The 23,894-nt window shown below is 37.9% G+C and overlaps 1 protein-coding gene across 1 annotated transcript in view; it reads left to right on the top strand.

Annotated features, from left to right (window-relative positions):
* Positions 1-17,721: 17,721 nt before the first annotated feature.
* The window catches only part of DSG4 (desmoglein 4), a 55,137-nt gene continuing 48,964 nt past the window's right edge, over positions 17,722-23,894 (top strand). Inside the window, exon 1 of the mRNA XM_064294628.1 lies at positions 17,722-18,853. Coding sequence (XP_064150698.1) covers positions 18,806-18,853 — 48 coding nt within the window. The 5' untranslated portion in view covers positions 17,722-18,805. The remainder of the gene's footprint in view (positions 18,854-23,894) is intronic.

Here is a 23,894-nt window from a genome sequence, read left to right as displayed (position 1 = left end):
TTACTCAGTCTCCTAGACATGTTCTGGCACCTAATTTATTTAAAAAGGCACAACAAAAAATTATATTATCACTAGTTGGATATGGATGTAATTAGATAATAAATTTTGAATTAATGTTTGATGTACAGAGCTCAGTACAATGACAGCAGACAATTATTTACTAAACACATGAATAAATGCAGTCTGTTCACTAATTAAGTTATTCTAAAATCTACCTAACCTTGCACTTACAGTTTATATGAAAACTGAGCTCCCAGATTACATCACATCACTTGTCAAATTCTCACCACTGCTGATAAAAGTGCTTTTTCTGAATTGTTGTTTCGAGTGATGATGCCTCTTTCAACTGAGGGACAATATAATTTAATTTTGTTAGGCTGTAAAATGTCTTGACTAGATGCCTTCAATATGTTATGGGAAAAGACTGGATATGTAAAATTTTTGACTTGACTAGTATCTAGTTAGAACTAAAGGGCAAAATGAAGAAAAATGGTTTATTTTCAAATAAAAAATATACGTTTTCCAAATATTTAAGATATCCAAAGACCAAAAAAAGGACTCTAAAATTAGAGCAAGGATGTGGCTTTCTTAACATGATAAAGATCATAGCAGCAATAGAAAAGTGCTCCCAGGTCTCTGTTAGATTGGCAAATAAAGATAATACATAAAAGATCACCTGATAAATTAAATCAAATATATACAAAGTTCCGGACCTTCCACATGCTGTTCCCTGGGAGAGTGAACAGTAGTAGTAGGTACCCCTGGAACTTAGATGAAGGTCATGTCAAAATATCTATCCATCTTTCTTCTCTATTCATGACCAATAAACAATTTTGTTATTGGTACCTTGATTTTTGGGGCAAGCAGAGGACATTTTTTTGGACCAGGTACACAAACTTTACAGTTACCCCCAATGGAAAGAGCTATTCCCCACTGAAAATTAACAAACTAAGATTCTACTTGTGTCATCTCATAAACTTGATGATTGAGAATTCATCACCAAGAAAACTAATCTGTGTTCAATATAAGGACAAAAATTACTGTGAGCCTGGAATACTAGGATGTAAACACTTCAAAGGGGAAACTCAAGCCAAATGAGGTAATTAATAGGTCCCATTGAGTGACTATCTGCAAGGACTTCTTTGCAACATTCTTTTCTTACCATTAACAGACTAAAAGCCTTCCTTCTACAACATTTGTGTGTGTGTGTGTGTGTGTGTGTGAAGAAAAGATAATGAACTTTATTTTTAAAAGATATATTAACAAAATCAAAATAAGGATTTTTGTTTTTTAACAATGAAATAGTGTTTTTCCCTCCCTACCCCTCCCTCCGTAGTGACCATCAAAGATTGTTTCTTTCTGTGCGTAAATCTTTTCATGAGTTTTATAATAGTGGTCTCATATAGTATTTGTTCTTTTGTGATTGACTTATTTCACTCAGCATAATGCCCTCTGGATCCATTCATGTTGTGAGAAGTTTTGCAGATTCATCATTGTTCTTTATTGTTGCACGGTATTCTACTGTGTGTATGCATCACAGTTTGTTTATCCATCCGTTGATGAACACCTAGGTTGTCTTCATTTTTCTGATATTGTGAATAATGCTACAATGAACATGGGTGTGCATATGTCTATTTGTGTGACAGCTCTTATTTTCTGTAAGATATGTTCCTATGAGTGGGATTGCTGTATTGTATGGTATTTCTATTTTTAGCTTTTCAAGGAAGTGCCATATCGTTTTCCAAAATGGTTGTACTATTTTGCATTCCCATCAGTAGTGCATAAGAGTTACAATCTCCCCACAGCCTCTCCAACACTTGTTCTTTTTTTTCAGTGCCAGTAGTGTAGGGGTGAGATCGTGTCTCATTGTGGTTTTGAATTTGCATTTCTGTAATGGCTAGTGATCACAAGCATTTCTCATGTGTCTATTAGCTGCCCGAATGTCTCCTTTGGTGAAGTGTCTGTTCACATCATTTGCCATTTTTTAATTAGATTATTTGTCTTTTGGTTGTAGAGGTGTTGGTTTTTCCTACAAATTTTAGACATTAGACCTAGACAACACACAAGTGGTAACTTCAGTGAAGGGTGAGGCAATATACAATATTAGAAAAGTCAGCACAGCTTGTCCAAGGCAAGGTCGTGAAAGCTTGATAGAGACACATCCAAACTCCCTGAGGGACCAAATTGCTGGGCTGAGGGCTGTGGGGACCATGGGCTCAGGGAACATCTAGCTCAATTGGCATAATATAGTTTACAAAGAAAATGTTCTACATCCTACTTTGGTGAGTTGCGTCTAGGATCTTAAAACCTTGTGAGCAGTCATCTAAGATACATCTACTGGTCCCACCATGTCTGGAGCAAGAGAGAATGAAGAAAACAAAAAACACAAGGGAAAGATTAGTCCAAAGGACTAGTGGGCCACAACCACCACAGCCTCCAACAGACTGAGTCTAGCACAACTAGATGGTGCCCGGCTACCATCACCAAATATTCTGACAGGGATCACACTAGAGGGTCCTGGACAGAGCTGGAGAAAAATGTAGAACAAAATTCAAACTCATAAAATAAAGAAAAGACCAGACTTACTGATCTGACAGAGACTGGAGAAACCCCAAGAGTATGGCCCCCTGGACACCCTGTTAACGCAGTACAGAAGTCACTCCTGAGGTTCACCCTTCAGACAAAGATTAGACAGACCTATAAAACAAACAATAACACACACAGCTGAGCCATGTATATGAGACTAAATGGGCACATCAGCCCAGGGGCAAGGACGAGAAGGCAGGAGAGGGCAGGAAAGCTGGACGAATGGAAATGGGGAAGCCAAGATCAAGAAGGGGAGAGGTTGATAGGCTGTGGGATTGGCAACCAATGTCACAAAACAGTACGTGTATTAATTGTTTAATGAGAAACTAATTTGCTCTGTAAACTTTCACCTAGACCACAATGAAAAAAGAATAAATAACATATAAGGTATATAAAAAAAATGAAATAGAACAAAATTTCAAACACAGGTACAAAATTGTCAGAAATTAATGTGTTATGAACTAAATTAGCAAACAGTGAGGAAAAAATCATATTTAACGACTATTACTCAAATTTGGATATTGATATATAGAAAATATAACTTAGTTCCCTACCTAATACTGTATGTTTTAATAAATAAAACCTGATGCTGCTGAGTCAGTTCCAACTCGTGGCAGCCCCACATGTTACAGAGTAGAACTGCTGCACAGGGTTTTCTTGGCTGTAATCTTCCTGGAAGCAGATCTCTAGGACTTTTCTTCCTTGGTGCTGCTGGTTGGGTTTGAACATTAACCTTCAGGTTGGTAGTCCAGCGGAAACCATTTGCTACCCAGGGACCTTTAATAAATAGCAAGTATATTAAAAATACAAACACTCTAGAAAATTTGAAAGGAAGAATACAACTCAGAGAGAATACACTATGTGCTAGTTTCTTTTTTCTATTATCTAATCTCCCAGAATCAACCAGAGAGGGGAATAGACGAGAAAATTACAATTTACAGAGATAAATTAATGTACTCATAGAAACAATCCAAACGCAGATGTAAACATTTACACTTATCAATGTACCATATTGTCATAACACGTCTACCTTAAATATAGAGATAATTGTATGACTATTCACAACTAGACAGAGAGAGAGAGATACCATTGAGTAGATGCTGACTCATGGTGGCCTTACGTACAACAGACCAAAGTATTGCCCGGTCCCGCATTGTCTCCATGACTGCTGGTATATTCAAGTCCATCATTGCAGCTATTGTGTCAGTCTGTCTCACTGAGGATCTTCCTCACCCTCATTGGCCCTCCACTTCACCAAACACAATGTCCTCCTCTAGCAGTTGAGCTCTCCTGATTTTGTATGCAAAGCAAGTGAATCAGATAACCATCTGTTGTGATCCATAAGGTTTTCATTGGCTAATTTTCCAAACTAGCTTTCCGGGTTTTTCTTCCTACTCTGCTTAGTCTGGAAGCTCTGCTAAAACCTGTCCACCACAATGACCCCCCTAGTATTTGAAATACCAGTGGCATAGCTTCCAGCATTATAGCAACACACAAGTCACTACAGTATGACAAACTGACAGACAGGTGTTGGACTCCTTGTGTACACTCTAGAAAAGGCGTGCACACGTGCTGCTATACAGGAGATGTGATGACAGAAACAAAACTCAGAGTGATGCAACTGCTGGAAGGGGTCCACTGTGGAAAAGACGAGATAACAGATTCTCTCCTAGAGACCTCTGACAGGAATGCAGCCCTGCCAATACTTTGATTTGGCTCTTTAAGACTCATTTTGGACTTCTGATCACCAGAAGATAATAAATTTGTATAAAATAATAAATGTGTGTCATTTAAGTCACTAAATTTGTGGTAATTTGTTTAAACATCAATAGGAAACTAATACAGATAGCAGCATTTTTTAAAAAATAGCTTCAAATCCATATGTCTACAAATATTAAAATTCATTATTTAAATTTGAAGAATGGGCAAAGCTATTTCATTTTGGAACATTTAAAAAAAAACCATTACATTCGAGTTACTTCCAACTCATAGTTACCCTGTAGGACAGAGTAGAACTGCCTCACATGGTTTTCAAGGAGTTGCTGGTGGATTTGAACTGCCAGCCTTTTCATCAGCAGCTCTATCTCTTAACCACTGCTCCACCACGACTCCATTCAGAACATAAGTGGTGAATATACATACAGTGAAACCCGTCGGAGCCAGAAATCGACAGAATGGCCTTGATTTTCCAAGTCTAGCAGGTTTTTCGCCTTTAAGGTGCAGTCTTACCACTTTTCTATCACTCTGTATTAGTGGAAAATATTTGAGTTTTCCTCTCTGGCAGGTTTCCACCTTACACGTTTCAGCTTTTGCAAGTTTTACTATGTATATGTGTGCGTGTGTGTGTGTGTGTGTGTGTGTGTGTGTATTACTGAAACCCTGGTGGTACAGTGGTTAAGAGCTCAGCTGCTAACCAAAAGGACGGCAGTTCGAATCCACCAGCTCCTCCCTGCAAACCCTATGGGACAGTTCTCTGTCCTATAGAGTCGCTTTGTGTTGGAATTTACTCAATGGCAACGGGTTTGGCTTTATATACACATGTACAGTAAGGACAGTCATTATATTTGAAGGTAGGGAGGAGGTACGTTTGGAAGTCTTCTGAATTGCTGGCAATAGTTTTTGATCAGAGTTGAAGGCTAGAGGTTTGAGGGTGAGAAATAGAACTTGACAAAGTGATGTTAAATTTCATCTGAAAAATATACGTGTGAAAATAGTAAGAAAACTTTTTTTTTTAATGAAGAGTAATTAAATAAGGTCTAATCCTAACAGAAAGAGCCCTGGTAGGTGGTGCAATGGTTAAGCACTCAGCTGCTAACCAAAAGGTCAACAGTTTGAACCCACTAGCCATTCCACAGAAGAAAAGACATGGTGATTCGTTCCCATACAGGTTTCAGCCTAGAAAACCCTACAGGGCAGTTCCACCCTGTCTTATAGGGTTGCTATGAGTCTGAATCACCTCTACATCATGCAACAACAACAATCTTAACAGATATGAAAATATATTATAAAGTTACAGTGATTACAGCTGTTCGGTAATGGAGATAAAATAGATTAATGGAATAAAAGAGAGAGCCCAGAAATAGACTCAAATAAATATTGAAAGTTATATACAAAGGCAGCATTTCAAGTCAGTGAGATAAAAATGGATAATTTAAAAAATGGTGCTGGCATAAATAAAAGAGGATTTTGAAAAACATTATTAAATCGAACCTTAGATACTACATCAAATAAATTTGAAATGAATCAATTTTTTTAATTAAAAAATACCTAGGTACTAGTACCAAAATAATAAAAAAAAAAAAAGATAGATTTATATAGAGACTCATGTACTCACATATTTTTGGCCTTTAGAAGTATAATCTGAAACTCAGTGGCCATAAAGAAAGATGGATAAATTGAACTATTACATATAAAAACGTAATAATTACCAGTTGCAAAAAAATACAAAACAAACTCAAAAATACTTGCAACACATATGACAGAAGGTAATTTCTCTCACATATGAATAGTGCTCACAAATCACTAATAAAGGCATCAATAACACAATAAAAAAAAAAAAGGGAAAGCAAACATTTCAAAAAGAAATACAAATGGCCAACACTCCCCATGAAAAGATACGAATCTTACTCCTAGTAAAGAAAGGCCCCTGTTTACCTCTTGCCATTCCTCATGGGACCACCAGACTAATTACCCTGGCTCAACAGTTCTTAAACTTCAGTCTGTACTCCAGAACTACCTACAGGTATTGTTAAAAGTCCATAATTTTAGGTCTCATCCCCAGAGATTCTCATTCAGGAAATATGGAGCCAAGAAGTCTGCATTTGCTATATACTGGCCCATATGATTTTGAATCGGATGACCCAAGACCTATACTTTAAAAAGCCCAGACTAGCTTTTGACTGTCCTATTGCTAGGTTTCTTTTCAAATGGCCAGGGCTGCCCAGATGCTGCATCAGAGTCTGCTAGATGCCTATCAGCTCCAAAGGCTGACCATATATATTTTACCACTTTGCCAAAGAAGGAGACTGCCAGTGTCCCTGAAGTAGCCAGGGTCACATCTAAGTAGTTATCTGCCACATTCAGCATGACTGGGATTTGGGAGGCTGACTGAGATGACATTTTCTGGGAAAAGTATGCAACAACTATATAATAAGTATGCAAGTAACACACTTTGATTATCATAGAACTGTAAGTTACACTATCCTTTCTCCACTTTTTGGGAAAACATCCCACGTGTGTGACGTGAAGTCAGTGAGAGAATCAGCAAGGCACCTCTGTTAGGGTGTAAGTATGATTTAAGGGTATAAACTAACATCATCCATATGACATCAACAAAACCCTTTAAGAAAATGACGCTAAGTCTCAGTGTTTTTTAACACCCACTAAATAACCTGGTTTGCTGAGCTCTAGTTGGCATACATAAACTGATTTTAGTGAGGAGACAGGATGTTTATCTTCAGTGTCATATATCTCCAGGCAAACCATCAGACATGTATCCACTGCAAGACCAGGACAAGAATTGTCTATCTTTTGTCCATCTCCCCAAGCGCTTGGTAATGAAAGCCTGTTCGATTGCATCAACTCTAAAAACTACTTGCCTATTGCACTTGAAACAGTTTGTTGTTGTTACGTGTCATCAAGTCACTCCTGACTCATTACGACCCCATGTACAATAGAACAAAACAAGGCCAGGGCCTGCACCATCCTCTCTATGTTTGACCCCATTGTTAAAGCCACTGTTATCAATCCATCTTGTTGAGGGCCTACCTCTTTTTGGATGACCCTGTACTTTACCAGCCTTCTCCATGGACTGGTCCCTCCTGATAACAAGTCCAAAGTACATGAGATGAAGTATCACCACAGTTCAGAGTATACTCAATATTCTTCACCATCACCATAATTCAAAGGCATCAATTTTTCTTCGGTCTTCCTTATTCATTGTCCAGCTTTTGCATGCATATGAGGTGATTGAAAACACCATGGCTTGGGTCATGCACACCATAGCCCTCAAGGCGACATCTTTGCTTTTTAACAGAGGTCTTTTGCAGCAGATTTGCCTAAAACAGTACATCATTTTATTTCTTGGCTGCTGCTTCCATGAGTGTTGATTGTGGATCCAAGTAAAATAAAATTCTTGAGGATTTTTGTTTTCTTTATGTTGAGGTATAATCCATACTGAAGGCTGCAGTCTTTGATCTTCATCAGTAAGTACTTCAAGTCTTCTTCACTTTCAGCAAGCGAGGTTGTGTCATCTGCATATCACAAGTTGTTAATGCGTCTTCCTCTAATCCTGGCACCGTGTTTTTCTTCATATAGTCCAGCTTTTTGGATTATTTGCTCAGCATACAGATTGAATAAATATGGTAAAGGATACAACCCTGATGCACACCTTTCTGGTTTTAAACTATGCAGTATCCCCATTTTCTGTTCAAATGATTGCCTCTTAGTCTATGTACAGGTTCTGCATGAGTACAATTAAGTGTTCCGGAATTCGCATTCTTCACAAGGTTATACATAATTTATTATGATGCACACAGTCCAATGCCTTTGCCTAGTCACTAAAGCACAGGTAAACATCTTCATGCTTTCAGCCAAGATCCATCTGACATCAGCAATGATATTCCTGGTTCCATGTCCTCTTCTGAGCCTAGCTTGAATTTCTGGCAGTTCCCTATCGATGTACTGGTACAACCATTTTTCAAATATCTTCAGCATAATTTTACTTGTATGCTATGATATTGTTCAATAATTTTCACATACCATTGGATTACCTTTCTTTGGAACAGGCACTTACATGGATCCCTTCCAGTCAGTTGGACTGGTAGCTGCTTCCAAATTTCTTGGCATAGGCAAGTGAGCGCTTCCAGGGTTGCATCCACTTGTTGAAACGTCTCAACTGGTATTTTGTCAATTCCTGGAGCATTGTTTTTCACCAACACCTTCCGTGCAGCTTGGACTTCTTCCTTCGCTACCATTGGTTCTAGAGCATATGCTACCCTCCTGAGATGAATGGGTGTTGACCAATCGGTTTTGGTACAGTATCTCTGTGTATTCTTTCCATCTTCTTTTGATGCTTCCTGCGTAGTTCAATATTTTGCCCAATAAAAAAAAATAGCACCCTTCAAATCACAACTCAAGACATGAATTTTTTCTTCAATTCTTTCGGCTTGAGAAATGCTGTGCATGTTCTTCTCTTTTGATTTTCTAACTCCAGGTCTCTGTACATTTCATTATAATATTTTACTTTGTCTTCTTGAGCTACCCTTTGAAATCTTCTGCTCAGCCCTTTTATCATTTCTTTTGTTTGCTTTAGCTATTCTACATTCAAGAGCAAGTTTCAGAGTCTCTTCTGACATCCATTTGGTCTTCCTTCTTCTGTCTTTTTAATAACCTTTAGTTTCCTTCATGCATGATGTCCTTGATGTCATTCCACAACTCGTCTGGTCCTCTGTCTTTAGCATCCAGTGAATCAAATCTATACTTGAGATGGTCTCTAAATTCTGGTGGAATACATAGGTGGTACTTTGGCTCTCGTGGACTTATTTAACCTTTTTCAGCTTCAACTTGAACTTGCATATGAGCAATCGATGGTCTGCTCTGCAGTCAGCTCCTGACCTTTTTCTGACTGATGACATTGAACTTCATCATCATTTCTTTCCATAGATGTAGTCAATTTGAATCCTGTGTATTCCATCTGGCAAGGTCCCCAGGTATAGTCACCGTATATGTTGTTGAAAAAAGGTATTTACAATGAACAAGTCATTGGTCTTGCAAAATTCTGTCATATGATCTCCCGTGTTGTCTCTATCACCAAGGTCATATTTTCCAAGGACTGAGTCTTCTTCTTTGTCTCCAACTTCCGCATTCCAATCAGCAGTAATTATCAGTGCACCTTGATTGTGCATTTAATCAATTTCAGACTGCAGAAGTCGGTAAAAATCTACAATCTCTTCATCTTTGGCATTAGTGGTCGGTGCATTAATTTGAACAATAGTTGTATTAACTGTTCTTCCTTGTAGGCATAGGAATATCATCCTATCACTGACAGTGTTGTGCTTCAGGATAGATCTTGAAATGTTCTTTTTGACAATGAATCCAACACTATTCCTCTTCAATTTGTCATTCCCAGCATAGTAAACATACGATCATCCCATTCAAAGGGGTCAATACCAGTCCATTTCAGCTCACTAATGCCTAGGATATCGATCTTCAAGTGTTCCATTTCATTTTTGACAACTTCCGGTTTTCTTTAATTCATACCTGGTATATTCTCCATCTGACATACCTTAATGACGAGAATAAAGCAAAGCTTTCAAGACCTTCATATGCTGATGTGGCATGACTGGTAGGCTATATGATAAATTTGTTTTTAAATTTCCTTTCTCCTAACACCTGCTTTCAAGACATATGGATGTTCTTAACTGGATGGTGCCCAACTACCATTACTGAACATTTGATAAAAGATTCTAGAGAAGAATCCTGATCAAAAGGGGAAAAATGCAGATTTTCAAATTCTCATTGAATCCAGACTTCCTGGAGCCAAAGGAACTAGATGAACCCCTGAAACTATTTCCCTGAAATTAACTTTAAATCTTAAACCAAAAACATCCCCTGAAGTCTTCTTAAAACTAAATAATTGTTTAGCTTAACTAGTAAAGAAAACGAAAAAAAAAAAGTTTAACTTAACTAGTAAAGAATGTCTGCCTTGAACATTGAATTCTTTCAAGATATATCTATATGGGATCAAACTGACAATAGCAACTTGAAAGATTAGATAGGAACCTCATGGGGCAATGAGTTTATGTTAATGGGGGAAGCAACTCAGAAAAGGAGGATGAGAACAGTTGCACAACCTGAAGAATGTAATCAATGTCACTGAATTGTACATGTAGAAATGGTTGAATCAATGTATTTTCCCAGCAACAGCAAAATAAAATCTAAAAAAGATATATGGTCGTCCTTGGATACTTAAATGATGTTGTTATTGTTGTTGTTAAGTGCCGTCCAGTTGGTTCCGACTCATAGCGACCTTATGCACAACAGAATGAAACACTGCCCGGTCCTGCACCATCCTTACAATCTTTGTTATGCTTGAGCTCATTGTTGCAGCCACTGTGTCAATCCACCTCGCTGAGGATCTTCCTCTTTTCTGCTGACGCTGTACGCTGCCAAGCATGATATCCTTATCCAGGGACTGATCCCTCCTGACAACTTGTCCAAAGTATGTATAGCGCAGTCTCGCTATCCTTGCCTCTAAGGAGCATTCTGGCCGCACATCTTCCAAGAAGGATTTTTTCATCCTTTTGGCAGTCCATGGTATATTCAATATTCTTCGCCAACACCACAATTCAAAGGCATCAACTCTTCGGTCTTCCTTATTCATTGTCCAGCTTTCACATGCATATGATGCGATTGAAAATACCATGGCTTGGGTCAGGTGCACCTTAGTCTTCAGGGTGACATCTTTGCTCTTCAACACTTTGAAGAGGTCCTTTGCAGCAGATTTACCCAGTGCAATGCATCTTTTGATTTCTTGACTGCTGCTTTCATGCCCATTCATTGTGGACCCAAGTAAAATGAAATCCTTGAGAACTTCAATCTTTTCTCCATTTATCATGATGTTGATCATTGGTCCAGTTGTGAGGATTTTTGCTTTCTTTATGTTGAGGTACAGACCACACTGAAGGCTGTGGTCTTTGATCTTCATTAGTAAGTGCTTCAAGTCCTCTTCACTTTCAGCAAGCAAGGTTGTGTCATCTGCATAACGCAGGTTGTTAATGAGTCTTCCTCCAACCCTGATGCCCCATTCTTCATATAGTCCAGCTTCTTGTATTGTTTGTTCAGCATACAGATTAAATAGGTATGGTGAAAGAATACAACCCTGACACACACCTTTCCTGACTTTAAACCAATCAGTATCCCCTTGTTCTGTTTGAACAACTGCCTCTTGATCTATGTAAAGGTTCCTCACGAGCACAATTAAGTGTTCTGGAATTCCCATTCTTCGCAACGTTATCCATAGTTTGTTATGATCCACACAGTCGAATGCCTTTGTGTAGTCAATAAAACACAGGTAAATATCCTTCTGGTATTCTCTGCTTTCAGCCAGAATCCATCTGACATCAGCAGTGATGTCCCTGGTTCCACGTCCTCTTCTGAAACCGGCCTGAATTTCTGGCAGTTCCCTGTTGATATACTGCTGCAGCCGTTTTTGAATGATCTTCAGCAAAATTTTGCTTGCGTGTGATATTAATGATATTGTTCTATAATTTCCACATTCGGTTGGATCACCTTTCTTGGGAATAGGCATAAATATGGATCTCTTCCAGTCAGTTGGCCAGGAAGCTGTCTTCCATATTTCTTAGCATAGACGAGTGAGCACTTCCAGCACTACATCTGTGTCCGTCAGTTTGTCGTACTGTGGGGGCTTGTGTGTTGCTGTGATGCTGGAAGCTATGCCACCAGTATTCAGATACCATCAGGGTCACCCATGGAGGGCAGGTTTCAGCTGAGCTTCCAGACTAAGACAGACTAGGAAGAAGGACCCGGCAGTCTACTTCTGAAAAGCATGAGCCAGTGAAAAATTTATGAATAGCAGCGGAACATTGTCTGATATAGTGCTGGAAGAGGAGCCCCCCAGGTTGGAAGGCACTCAAAAGATGACTGGGTAAGAGCTGCCTCCTCAAAGTAGAGTCGAACTTAATGACATGGATGGACTAAAGCTCTCAGGACCTTTATTTGCTGATGTGGCATGACTCAAAATGAGAAGAAACAGCTGCAAACATCCATTAATAATTGGAACCTGGAATGTACGAAGTACAAATCCAGGAAAATTAGAAATCATCAAAAATGAAATGGAACACAAACATCGATATCATAGCCATTTTGAATCAGACAATCATATAGTCTACTATGCTGGGAATGACAACTCAAAGAGGAATGGTGTTGCATTCATCGTCAAAAAGAACGTTTCAAGGTCTATCCTGAAGTACAACGCTGTCAGTGATAGGATAATATCCATACGCCTACAAGGAAGACCAGTTAATACGACTGTTATTCAAATTTACGAACCAACCTCTAGGGCCAAAGGTGAAGAAATAGAAGATTCTTATCAGCTGCTACAGTCTGAATTGATCGAACATGTAATCAAGATGCATTGATAATTACTGATGATTGGAATGAGAAAATTGGAAACAAAGAAGAAGGATCAGTAGTTGGAAAATATGGCCTTGGTGATAGAAACAATGCCGGAGATTGAATGATAGAATTTTGCAAGACCAACAACTTCTTCATTGCAAATACCTTCTTTCACCAACGTAAACGGCGACTATACACATGAACCTCGCCAGATGGAACACACAGAAATCATATTGACTACATCTGTGGAAAGAGATGATGGAAAAACTCAATATCATCAGTCAGAACAAGGCCAGGGGCCGACTGTAGAACAGACCATCAATTGCTCATATGCAAGTTCAAGCTGAAACTGAAGAAAATCAGAGCAAGTCCACGAGAGCCAAAATATGACCTTGAGTATATCCCACCTGAATTTAGAGACCATCTCAAGAATAGATTTGACACACTGAACACTAGTGACCGAAGACCAGACAAATTGTGGAATGATAACAAGGTCATCATACATGAAGAAAGCAAGAGGTCACTGAAAAGACAGGAAAAAAAGAAAAGACCAAGATGGATGTCAGAGGAGACTCTGAAACTTGCTCTTGAGCATCAAGCAGCTAAAGCAAAAGGAAGAACTGATGAAGTGGAAGAACTGATGAAGTGAAAGAACTGAACAGAAGATTTCAAAGGGCAGCTTGAGAAGAGAAAGTAAAGTATTGTAACGACATGTGCAAAGAGCTGAAGACGGAAAATCAAAAGGGAAGAACATGCTCGGCGTTTCTCAGGCTGAAAGAACTGAAGAAAAAATTCAAGCATCGAGTTGCAATAGTGAAGGATTCCATGGGAAAAATATTAAATGATGCGGGAAGCATCAAAAGAAGATGGAAGGCATACACAGAGTCATTATACAAAAAAGAATTAGTCGATATTCAACCATTTCAAGAGGTGGCATATGATCAGGAACCAATGGTACTGAAGGAAGAAGTCCAAGCTGCTCTGAAGGCACTTGTTAAAAACAAGGCTCCAGGAATTGAAAACTTAAATGATATTCACCAGTAGTCCTAAACTATGATAATGTAATGGAAAACTTTATCTGAACATCAATTCCATAACATCTTTGCCTATATAGTTTACATTTCTTTTTTTCAGAGAGAATTTATATCAGAACTTATTGAATTAGCTGCCTTCCATGGCACTACTTTTTTTTTTTTTTAATAATTTTTATTGTGCTTTAAGTGAAAGTTTACAAATCAAGTCAGTCTCTCACACAAAAACCCATATTCACCTTGCTACACACTCCCAATTACTCTCCCCCTAATGAGACAGCCTGCTCTCTCCCTCCACTCTCTCTTTTTGTGTCCATTTTGCCAGCTTCTAACCCCCTCCACCCTCTCATCTCCCCTCCAGGCGGGAGATGACAACATAGTCTCAAGTGTTCACCTGATCCAAGAAGCTCACTCCTCACCAGCATCACTCTCCAACCCACTGTCCAGTCCAATCTATGTCTGAAGAGTTGGCTTCGGGAATGGTTCCTGTCCTAGGGCAACAGAAGGTCTGGGGGCCATGACCACCAGGGTCCTTCCAGTCTCAGTCAGACCATTAAGTCCGCTCTTATGAGAATTTGGGGTCTGCCTCCCACTGCTCTCCTGCTCCCTCAGGGGTTCTCTGTTGTGTTCCCTGTCTGGGCCGTCATTGGTTGTAGCCAGGCACCATCTAGTTCTGGTCTCAGGATGATGTAGTCGCTGGTTCATGTGGCCCTTTCTGTCTCTTGGGTTTGTAATCACCTTGTGTCCTTGGTGTTCTTCATTCTTCTTTGATCCAGGTGGGTTGAGACCAATTGATGCATCTTAGAAGGCAACTGCTTGCTAGCGTTTAAGACCCCAGATGTGGTACTACTTTTAAAAATACACAGGTTAAAGATGTCATTATGTTTTTGATGAATATGGTGCGTGGAATGAAAATATTCTATTTTGGAGGCTGCATGAGACAATATGACAAAAACACAAGAACGATAATTAAATATCATTTATATCCCTGAAATTTAATGTACATTTTCATATGAGTAAATGAAATGCTACCGGTTTGACATCAAAAATAAATAATAGGATGAATTTACTAAAAAGTGTCTGCTTATAGATCCAACTATTAAAATCAATAGTTGGTAAACTCTAAAGCATGGAAGAATTTTTTTGTGTTTGTTTTTTTAAGATAATAATGTTTACTCATCAACTATTTTGTCTTCATATATCTTGCCAATACTGAAGTGTTTTTAATATATAATATTTATATAAATTGATTGTGAATGAGGACATGAAATCATTTTCCTATCTTTGACACTAATGCATTGTGTGGATTTAGGTAAACCAACTAACTTCTTTGGGCTTTAGTTTTATCACATATTACATGGGTAGGAAAGAAGAAAAAGAGAGATTAGATTAAATAATCTCTGGGTATCTTTAAGCATTGATATTTTATGCTTCTTTGTTTTTTGATGATTGGTACCCCAGAAGAGGAACAGAAATAGCTGCTATTTATCTAACCAAGCTCAGAACCATGACTAAGCTTTGCGTTTTGTGGTTTTACTTTGAGATCATCCACACCACCCCAAGGGGTAAATACAAATGCTGCCATGGGGCTTCAAGTGGTCACTTCTCAGTTATTCCAGAATCTTTTAAATATGTTCGTGATAGTAATCTTTAGACTCATGTTCTGGGGACCATTAAAATCAGTAGTTAAAAATAGGAAAATCTAGAGAACCCACCCAAATGATCTAGTACCTATTTCTATCACTTGCTGTTTCTTTTCTTCAAAACTATGAACAGCATTAGGGTAGATAAGAAATTTTACATTTCAGAAGAGATCAACCAATCACGGAATAACCAAAGGGCGGAAACTTTTGTAAAATATCTCCATCGTATCTAGCATTTAAGAAGAGTGTTTTCCTCTTGTGAAAAACAGTAACACAAAGAGATCTGGACTAGTTTCACTAATTCTCTTAGGCAAATTAAATTGTTCTAATTCAATATTAACTGACATAAAATAAAATAAATATCTTCAACCGGCTAAACAATAGCCAATTTTTCATACAATGCAACACTATTATAGGTTGCTCCTGAGCCTGCTTGGAAGTAATTGCAGTTAAAAAATAAAGAAAACCATCATGACAGAGACATCCCCTGATCTCTTAGCTCCTCCTTAAAGGTCTGACGGATTCTTTGTTTATAAATAACCATAGATCCACAAAAGTCTTCCTGCCCAATTTCCACATTCTCAACTGTTCTGCAGGGATTTTTCTTTCACCCAAAGATCTCTGATATTTATTTCTGATTGAATGGCCTCTGAAGCACAGTAGTGTAAGAACTGAACCTACTCAATATTCTCTACCATGCTCCCATATTCTCCTTTTGGTACAGACACCAAAAAGGACTTTAAATGCATGGGCCACGATCTGCTAGCACACACATATTTTCTTAAGCCTGAAATTCCATTGACTTGAGACACTTTATATTCTCCTCCTATGTCCCTATGCTTCAAATCTTAAAAAGTCTTGCACCTTAAATTGCTATAAGACACAAACCATCTCTATAGCTGTTTGTGGCGTGTCTCTAAGGATAGAAATATACACAAGTTAGCCAAGGGATACCCCTACTTGCTCAATCATCCAAGTTCTTGTTTTCCTTTTTTATTTCAAAATAAGACAAATCCTCTATAAAAAGATAAAAGTCACAACACAGTTACAGCCAATGAAAAGGTCTTGATAGGCTGTGTTGGAGAAGAGGCATGTCACACCACAATGTCTTGGGTATAACCCCAAACACCAGTACTATTTGTACTTCTCAAATATTGAGAAGCAAAGAGAAATTTCTGCTGTGTCCCAAGAGCCTAGATTCAGTAGCACTATTGATAAACACACACACTAGGTGCCCTGGTGGCCAGTGGTTAAGCGTTTGGCTGCTAAACAAAAGGTCAGCAGTTTAAATCCACCAGCTGCTCCTTGGAAACCCTATGGGGCAGTTCTTCTCTGAATTATAGTGTCATTACAAGTTGGAATCAACTCGATGGCAACAGGCTTATTGATAAACATTTCAAGAGTAAAAATAATTTAAGGCTGTCCCTGACCTAGATATAAAAGAAAAATTTTCCAAGGTAGATGCGATTCTCACATTGAAACTTTTGGACAAAAAGTTAGTAAGAATGAAAAATGATAGAAGATCAGTTGGATATAAATCTGAAAGGAATTTTTTTAACACTTCTTCACTCAAGCATAGCTTTCCCTATCCTAACTGTTGGTTTAAAGACCTATTATACAACAAAACAGAGAGCTAATTAATTGTCCAGTGAATAGGTTGTGTCGGCACTCTAGACAAATTGCCATCAAATGCCATGCCAATGTAAAATACTTGTTCTATTAAAAAACACTGAAATTAATTCAAAACAGTGCCGAGTGCAAGTCAATTTCTTTTGTCCTTTGAGAGAGGCACTGCAGTTAGGACTCTATCTGACTTGAAACGTTTTTTAAACATTCTTTCTGGGTAATACCCATCACTTCTAATGACCTCGGGACCACCCAAAGATGCATTTTTTAAAAATGACACCCAGTATAAGGTTTTAGTTGGTAAGCTTATATAGTTTTGAAGTAGGCAAATATTGTCAAATATACCCAAATGGCTTATGCAGATACCTCCAACCACCATCTCTTTGTAACAATTCAATTATTTTCCATTGTTTAAATATAATTTATTCCTCTCTTTTGCTTAAATATCTACATGAACATATAATTTATTTCTCTTTCATTTTAGAATGCAATGCCAGCCCTCTAATTACTTTGACACCCTCCTGAGCTTCCAAAAATGCTAAAACTAAGGTTCTCAAGAGATCAAGCGTTATTTAAAACGCATTTCACTACTAAAGATAAGGTCCACCTTGTTTCTGGATTATAGCAATGGCATAATAAAGACAAGAAGCAGTCTCTTTAAAATTCTGCAACCAACATGTATTAGCAATTAAGGAGGATTTAGCTACATTTTCTTTTTGTTTATGTTGCTGCCAGCTTGCAATTTTTTCGCGAGGAGACTTCACCTTATTCAAAACCTACACTAACAAAGGGGAAGGAAGAAATGAAAAAAGAGAAAAGAGGTTCAAAACTATCCAAAAGCTGCTCTGGTCTTTTCCCCTTAGATTTTCAAGTTTTCAGTTTCAGAATTTTCTTCATAATAACCCATTTACAAACTTTTTTTTTAATCAATGATGATACCACAAAGAGTGAGCAAACCCTATACTGTGATTCCTTTAAAACAATTTAGTTGTTATGTCATAAAGGTCAATTGTATAACCAGGAGGGAAAGTGCTGAAATGTGGAAACAAACTAGTATGTGAAACCAGAGTTTCTTGGTCTGAACCTTGTTATTTCAGAACATCTTTAAAACTGAGGAATGCAGTTCAGCTATAGGACTTCTTAAAGAGGGAAGCAGGAATCACCGGAATTAAGGATGAGAGTTTCATTGTTCTATCTTTCTCCCAACATCATGCTTTAAGGCTGGTGCCTTTTCACAATGTCCTCTGCTAAAAGTGTCATTCTTTGAAGTTGATTCTGCAGTGGAAGTGTGTGTGTGTGTGTATGTGTGTGTGTGTGTGGTCAGTATATGTAATTTTCCTTTTACAATGTTGGCAGTAAGAAGAAGCCTACTAATTTTATTCAGCCTGATGATAGGCTCTAGCATTTTAATTATTTTTCATGTTGTGAGTAATTTATTTTTCATTGGGTATCTTCCCTGTAAATCTTGTCCTCACTCTGTAAGATTTTTCTTTGGTGTCCAACAAAGGGTTTCATTGCAATAAGAATCAAGGTGTGTCTATGTTCTTACCCAGAGCCCAAACAATGCCAGCCTTCCAGACCAGCCCAGGAGTTTGGGGTGCGGAAACAGAGTCATTATAGAACATCTTCATCCCTCTGCCACGAGAGTAACAGAGTTATCGTTCAGGCCCTTCTGAACGAGCATCTTGAAGCACACCTAGCTACAGAGCTGAATTCGGCACCCAGGTAATCAGGACTAAAATTAAGTCTCCTGAGGTTCCTGTGTAAGAGACAGCAGAAGGAATGGATTGGCTCCTTTTCAGAAACATTTGCCTTTTGATCATTTTAATGGTAAGTCACATTTAAAGATCTAGGAAGGAAATGCATCCTTGTGGCCTTGTCTTCCCTATCAGCTGTTAAAATTTCTACATGGGATTTATTCCATTTTAAACCACTTCTTGCAAAGGTCATTCTATGAGCTTGGCCTTTGTTGACTTCAAAGGATTCTCCATGCCTTGAGGGACCAAATGGCATAAAGAAGCAGGGTAAGAATCTGGCTGAATTATATTTAAATGGCATCAGAGATATAATTGAATTTGGGTTAAATGCTAGGGCATTTCTAAATTTTGAAATAAATTTTCAATAAATAAATAAATCAGAAATAAAATTATTTTTCTATTTTCATTTACTTGTCCTTAAGTGATAGAGATTGCTGTCAAAATTCCCACTGCAAACGGGTTCTAAATTTGAAGGGGAATAAAGTTGATCAAGCTTATTTATTTTAAACAGTTATTTCCCTGTGAGTTTGTTTCACAGTGGGGAAATGTTAGCTATGTCAAAATAACATTGCAACTAATTATGAAATGTTCAAGTCATAAATGGTTAAAGAAAAATGATGAAAACCTAACCACCAGGACTCATGTCTTCTGAAACTATTAAAGCATTCATGTAGGTCAGGAGGGAAATATTTAGATGATCTAGTTCTTTAAAAAGGAGTCCTAGTGGTGTGGTGTTTAAAGTGCTCAGCTGCTAACTGAAAGGTTAGTGGTTCAAACCCACCAGCTAGTCCACAGGAGAACAATGTGGCAATCTGCTTCCATAAAGATTACAGCCTTGGAAATCTTATGGGGCAGTTCTACCCAGTCCTACAGGGTCACTACGAGTTGGAATTGATAGTCGGAATTAGTTCTTTAAAGTAAATATGGCATTTGGGAATAGTACATACTTTCTTCCAGCCCTTGGGTGCCTAAGCACTGAACGTACTTCTCAGGTAGGCACCATGCATAGCAAGTGTCCTGTACTTGAAAGAAGTAAGGTGGCTTCTAACTCCAGGACCATAGAGGCACACAGACCAAGTTGGTCAATTCACCAAGCTATTGCCAATTCTATTAGAAAAAAAGTTTATTTAAAAAATCATTAAATTAGTTTAGATTTAGCTTATGGTCAAATGACAGAACAATTCAGTCAAAACAGTTTCAAAAAAATAAGTGGAATGGGGGGGATAAGGGATTGTTGGGAAACTGTATTTTTTTTTTCTAAGCAAATTAAGGCAAATATCCTGTAGTTGACTACATCTCAGTCTCCCAGGAACGTCTGCAGAGGTGCTCCAACACAAGTTTGGAAAATGATTAATGTCCTAATCTCAGGTAGGGGGCATTACACCAGAACTCACCTGAACATTGATTCTAAAAGACAGAGAGTAGTCAGGGCCAGTGGCATCTCTAAGGGGGTGCGGGGTGTGTGAAGTGCACCAGGTAACACAGTCAGAGTGTATGACACCAAAATGATGGTCTGTAAAATTTTTGTGCAGTGTTTTGGCAGAAATTCATTATTTTTTATAAAAATATCCCCGTAGTTAGTTATAACAACAAAAACATCTTTCGTAAGCCCAGCTTACATGTATCAATATACCTGCAAGACTAAAACTCTATGCTAATTAACTTTTTAAACCTTCTAATGCACTCCAGGAAACCCTGGTGGCATAGCAGTTAAGAGTTTGGCTGCTAACAAAAAGGTCAGCAGTTCAAACCTACCAGGCACTTCTTGGAAACCCTAGGGGCCAGTTCTATGCTGTCCTGTAGGGTTGCTATGAGTCGGAATGGACTCGGTGGCAATGGATTTGGTTTTGGTTAATGAACCCCAATCGGAGCTGCCATTATTATCCAATTACAATGACGCTTGGAATCACGTGGTTTCATCTGCACACTCTACAGACCTGCACTATTGTGTTCATTGCTGCCAGTGTTTTTGTAGTCTCTAGTTTTGTCAAATTTTCTGGTGTTTTAGCTATAATATTGTGGCAATTAGTATTTGTGAACCTATATCAATAACTCTTTTGAGAATAAAGTAGCAATTAAAGGAAAAGAAGGAGAAAAATCAAAAAAGGCTTCCACTCAATTACTAATAATGTTGTAACTAACAATAGTATTGTAATTCAATGTAGAAAGATTTTACAGAACAATTTTGTTTTTAATATTCCTATAATCTAAGAAATATTTAAGTAATTTACAACTATATCACATATCATTGTAGGATTAAAATTGATAATAAATATTACTAAGCATTCTGTATGATCCGATATGGGAGGAGGTCCATGGGAAGGAAGGGGCAGGGACACCATAAGTTAAGGCACTGGGTGACACCAACCCTAGTGACGCCACTGACCAGGGCTGGGGAGTGATGAGAACAAACCAGGTCCACTCGTCTGTAGTTCACGTTTCCGTGAACTTCAAAAGCTGTGCAGAAGCCTGACGCTGCCAAAGGGCATGCAGCCCAAGCTAGGAAGGGAACATGAGAACAGTGTCAGAACATTCCATTCTCCAGGCTTGGAAGACAAGTAATTAAACTAGACCATTTTTGAAAAAGATTTGTAAACTGTAAAACACCAGATGCCGTATTATAATGACCACTACCTGATTGATGTTACTAAAGGAAGAGGCAAGAATCTGACTCAATCTCTAATAAACCAAACCCATTGCCATCAAGTCAATCCCGACTCATAGTGACTGTAGAGGATAGAGTACAACTGCCCCATAGGGCTTCCAAAGACTGGCTGTTGGATTTGAATTGCTGCCCTTTCGGTTAACAGCAGATCTCTCAACCACTGCCCCACCAGGGCTCCCAGTCTTTAATAGAAAGAGTAAATTATCAGTATATACCTCTTGCTACACTTCTCCAAAGTATCTCCATACTTTGGCTCAAATAAACCTTTTGTTTTCTATAAGAAAAGCTAATTACTTGTGTCAAGATTTTAAAGGCAACTTCAGAGCACTAAATTTGTCCCCTGTTGGTCTCTGCGTAAGCATGTAATTGAAGAGTTACTTTTTCTTCTCCTTGATCTTGAAAGTGTATTATATTTCAGAGTCTCTGGATATCTTAGTATATGATTTATTATTCCTGGTAATCTTAGTGTTAAGGAGCCCTGGTGGCACAGTGGTTAAGTACTTTGCTACTAGCCGAAATCTTGGTGATTTGAACCCACCACCCACTCTATGGGAGAAAAGACCTGGCAATCTACTCCCATAAAGACTGTAGCTCGGAAATTCTATGGGGCAGTTCTAATTTGTCCTATGGGGTCGCTGTGAGTTGGAATCAACTTGGCGGCACACAACAAAAATCTTAGTATTTTTACCACTTAATTTTCCCTCATTCCCCACTTATACAAAAATACTTGTGTTTTACATTTCATATTAACTACAGTAGACTGTAAGTTCTTGATGCATTTCTGATAGATGCCTTATGATATCTATTGATAATCTATTGACAATGTTTGGAATTGAAAAGTAGAGACTTTGAGCCTATTTCGAGATTTAAGCAAATGCAAGAAATACTTTTAAAAAAATTTGTATTTAAAGAAATACTTAAGTAGGATTAATATAGATATTGTGGTAAACGGACACGCCTACCTGTCTTTAATTTCATGAACTTGAACTCTTCCACTTTTTCATTAACTAAATCAAAGACTCTCTGGGGCATTATTGCAGCTTATACTAATGAGGGTGTGGCAAACTCTCAGAGACATACAAGTACTTTGTGTCATTTATATCTCAACTACAAAGAGTACTTTAAACATGGTTTTGACTTATGTAACCAATAAAAAGTACTCAAAACTCTAAGCTACAGTAGGGTATTTTATTTTACCCCATGATTCCCTTGGCATTTTCTTCTTAAGAATATTCATCCTGTTCTACTGTACAGTGGATCTGGGTGGTAAGGAGCAAACAACAATGAAGTGAAACTCAGTAATCCCAGGTTTAGGTCACAGCTCAAAGGCCGAGGCACCCAACTTTTCAGGGTCTTATACTTCCCCATCTGAGAATGAGTGGTTAGACATGTTGTCACTAAGCTTCTTACACTGCAGAAATTCTATGCAGATAACTCTATAATTATCTCTATTCAATCAGTAGTTATGAAGTAGAAGTTTGTGTCTGGCTCCTGAATATTATTATTTTCATAACTTTGGTTGGAGAATTTAAGGATTTGGGTAATGATATGGCTTATATAAATTTTATTAGGAAGGAACCACCTAAGGCAGCTGTGAGAGGTCTATATTTTACCAAGTTGATCAGATCATAAAACAGCCAAGTAGCTTTTATCAGATAAGAATTCCTGTCCACATATGGGACCATTCATGCTACATATAAGATGTAAATACTTCAATTAAATATTCTGATTCTTGGAAAGTAAGAAGCACATAGATATTGTCATTATAAGTTGAAAACAGGCATCAAATTTTAAAAATGTATTTAGAATCAACCGAGTCACAACTTAGTTCTTACACATAAAAATGTTGAGTCTGGCATATGGAACAGAAATTTGTTTTTATTTACTTTATAGTCAGGCAAGTTTCTAGAAGTATAGATTGATGGAGAAAAAAATAATAACACCCTATCTGATTTTATTTTTTATTTGTACTAAACAGAAAATACTGGAGAGCAAAATGGTTGGTTTCAGTACTCCTTGTTACAGAAACTATTGATATCCTCATCACAGCAAAATTACATGAAAACAAATGTCAACTCTATTATTTTTTGTTGGTATAAATGGCTAAGGAATTACAAAATATGTCTTCAAACTCCTGCAGAGTCCACAGTGGCAACCTACCCTAAAAAAGTTTTATATCCCAAGAACTACCTAGTATAATTACCAGACCATGACCTACAACTTTAATACAATTCTGTCAATAATATCTACCTTAGAGTCATGGGACAAAAAAAAAAAAAAAAAAAAAAACCTGCCCTAAAAATATTTCATGCCTTTCGATACTCTATGATGCATCTCCTTTTTTTTAAGACACATCTTATTTTTAGAGAGCTTTTAGGTTCTGAGTCTTATGACACTTTTCCAGTTCTCAAGTATCCAGAGAGTGTTCTAACAAATTCATGGGATGGTA

The sequence above is a fragment of the Loxodonta africana genome, chromosome 11, assembly GCF_030014295.1.
Source record: "Loxodonta africana isolate mLoxAfr1 chromosome 11, mLoxAfr1.hap2, whole genome shotgun sequence".
Lineage (NCBI taxonomy): Eukaryota > Metazoa > Chordata > Mammalia > Proboscidea > Elephantidae > Loxodonta > Loxodonta africana.
This window is presented reverse-complemented; position numbering and strand designations above follow the sequence as displayed.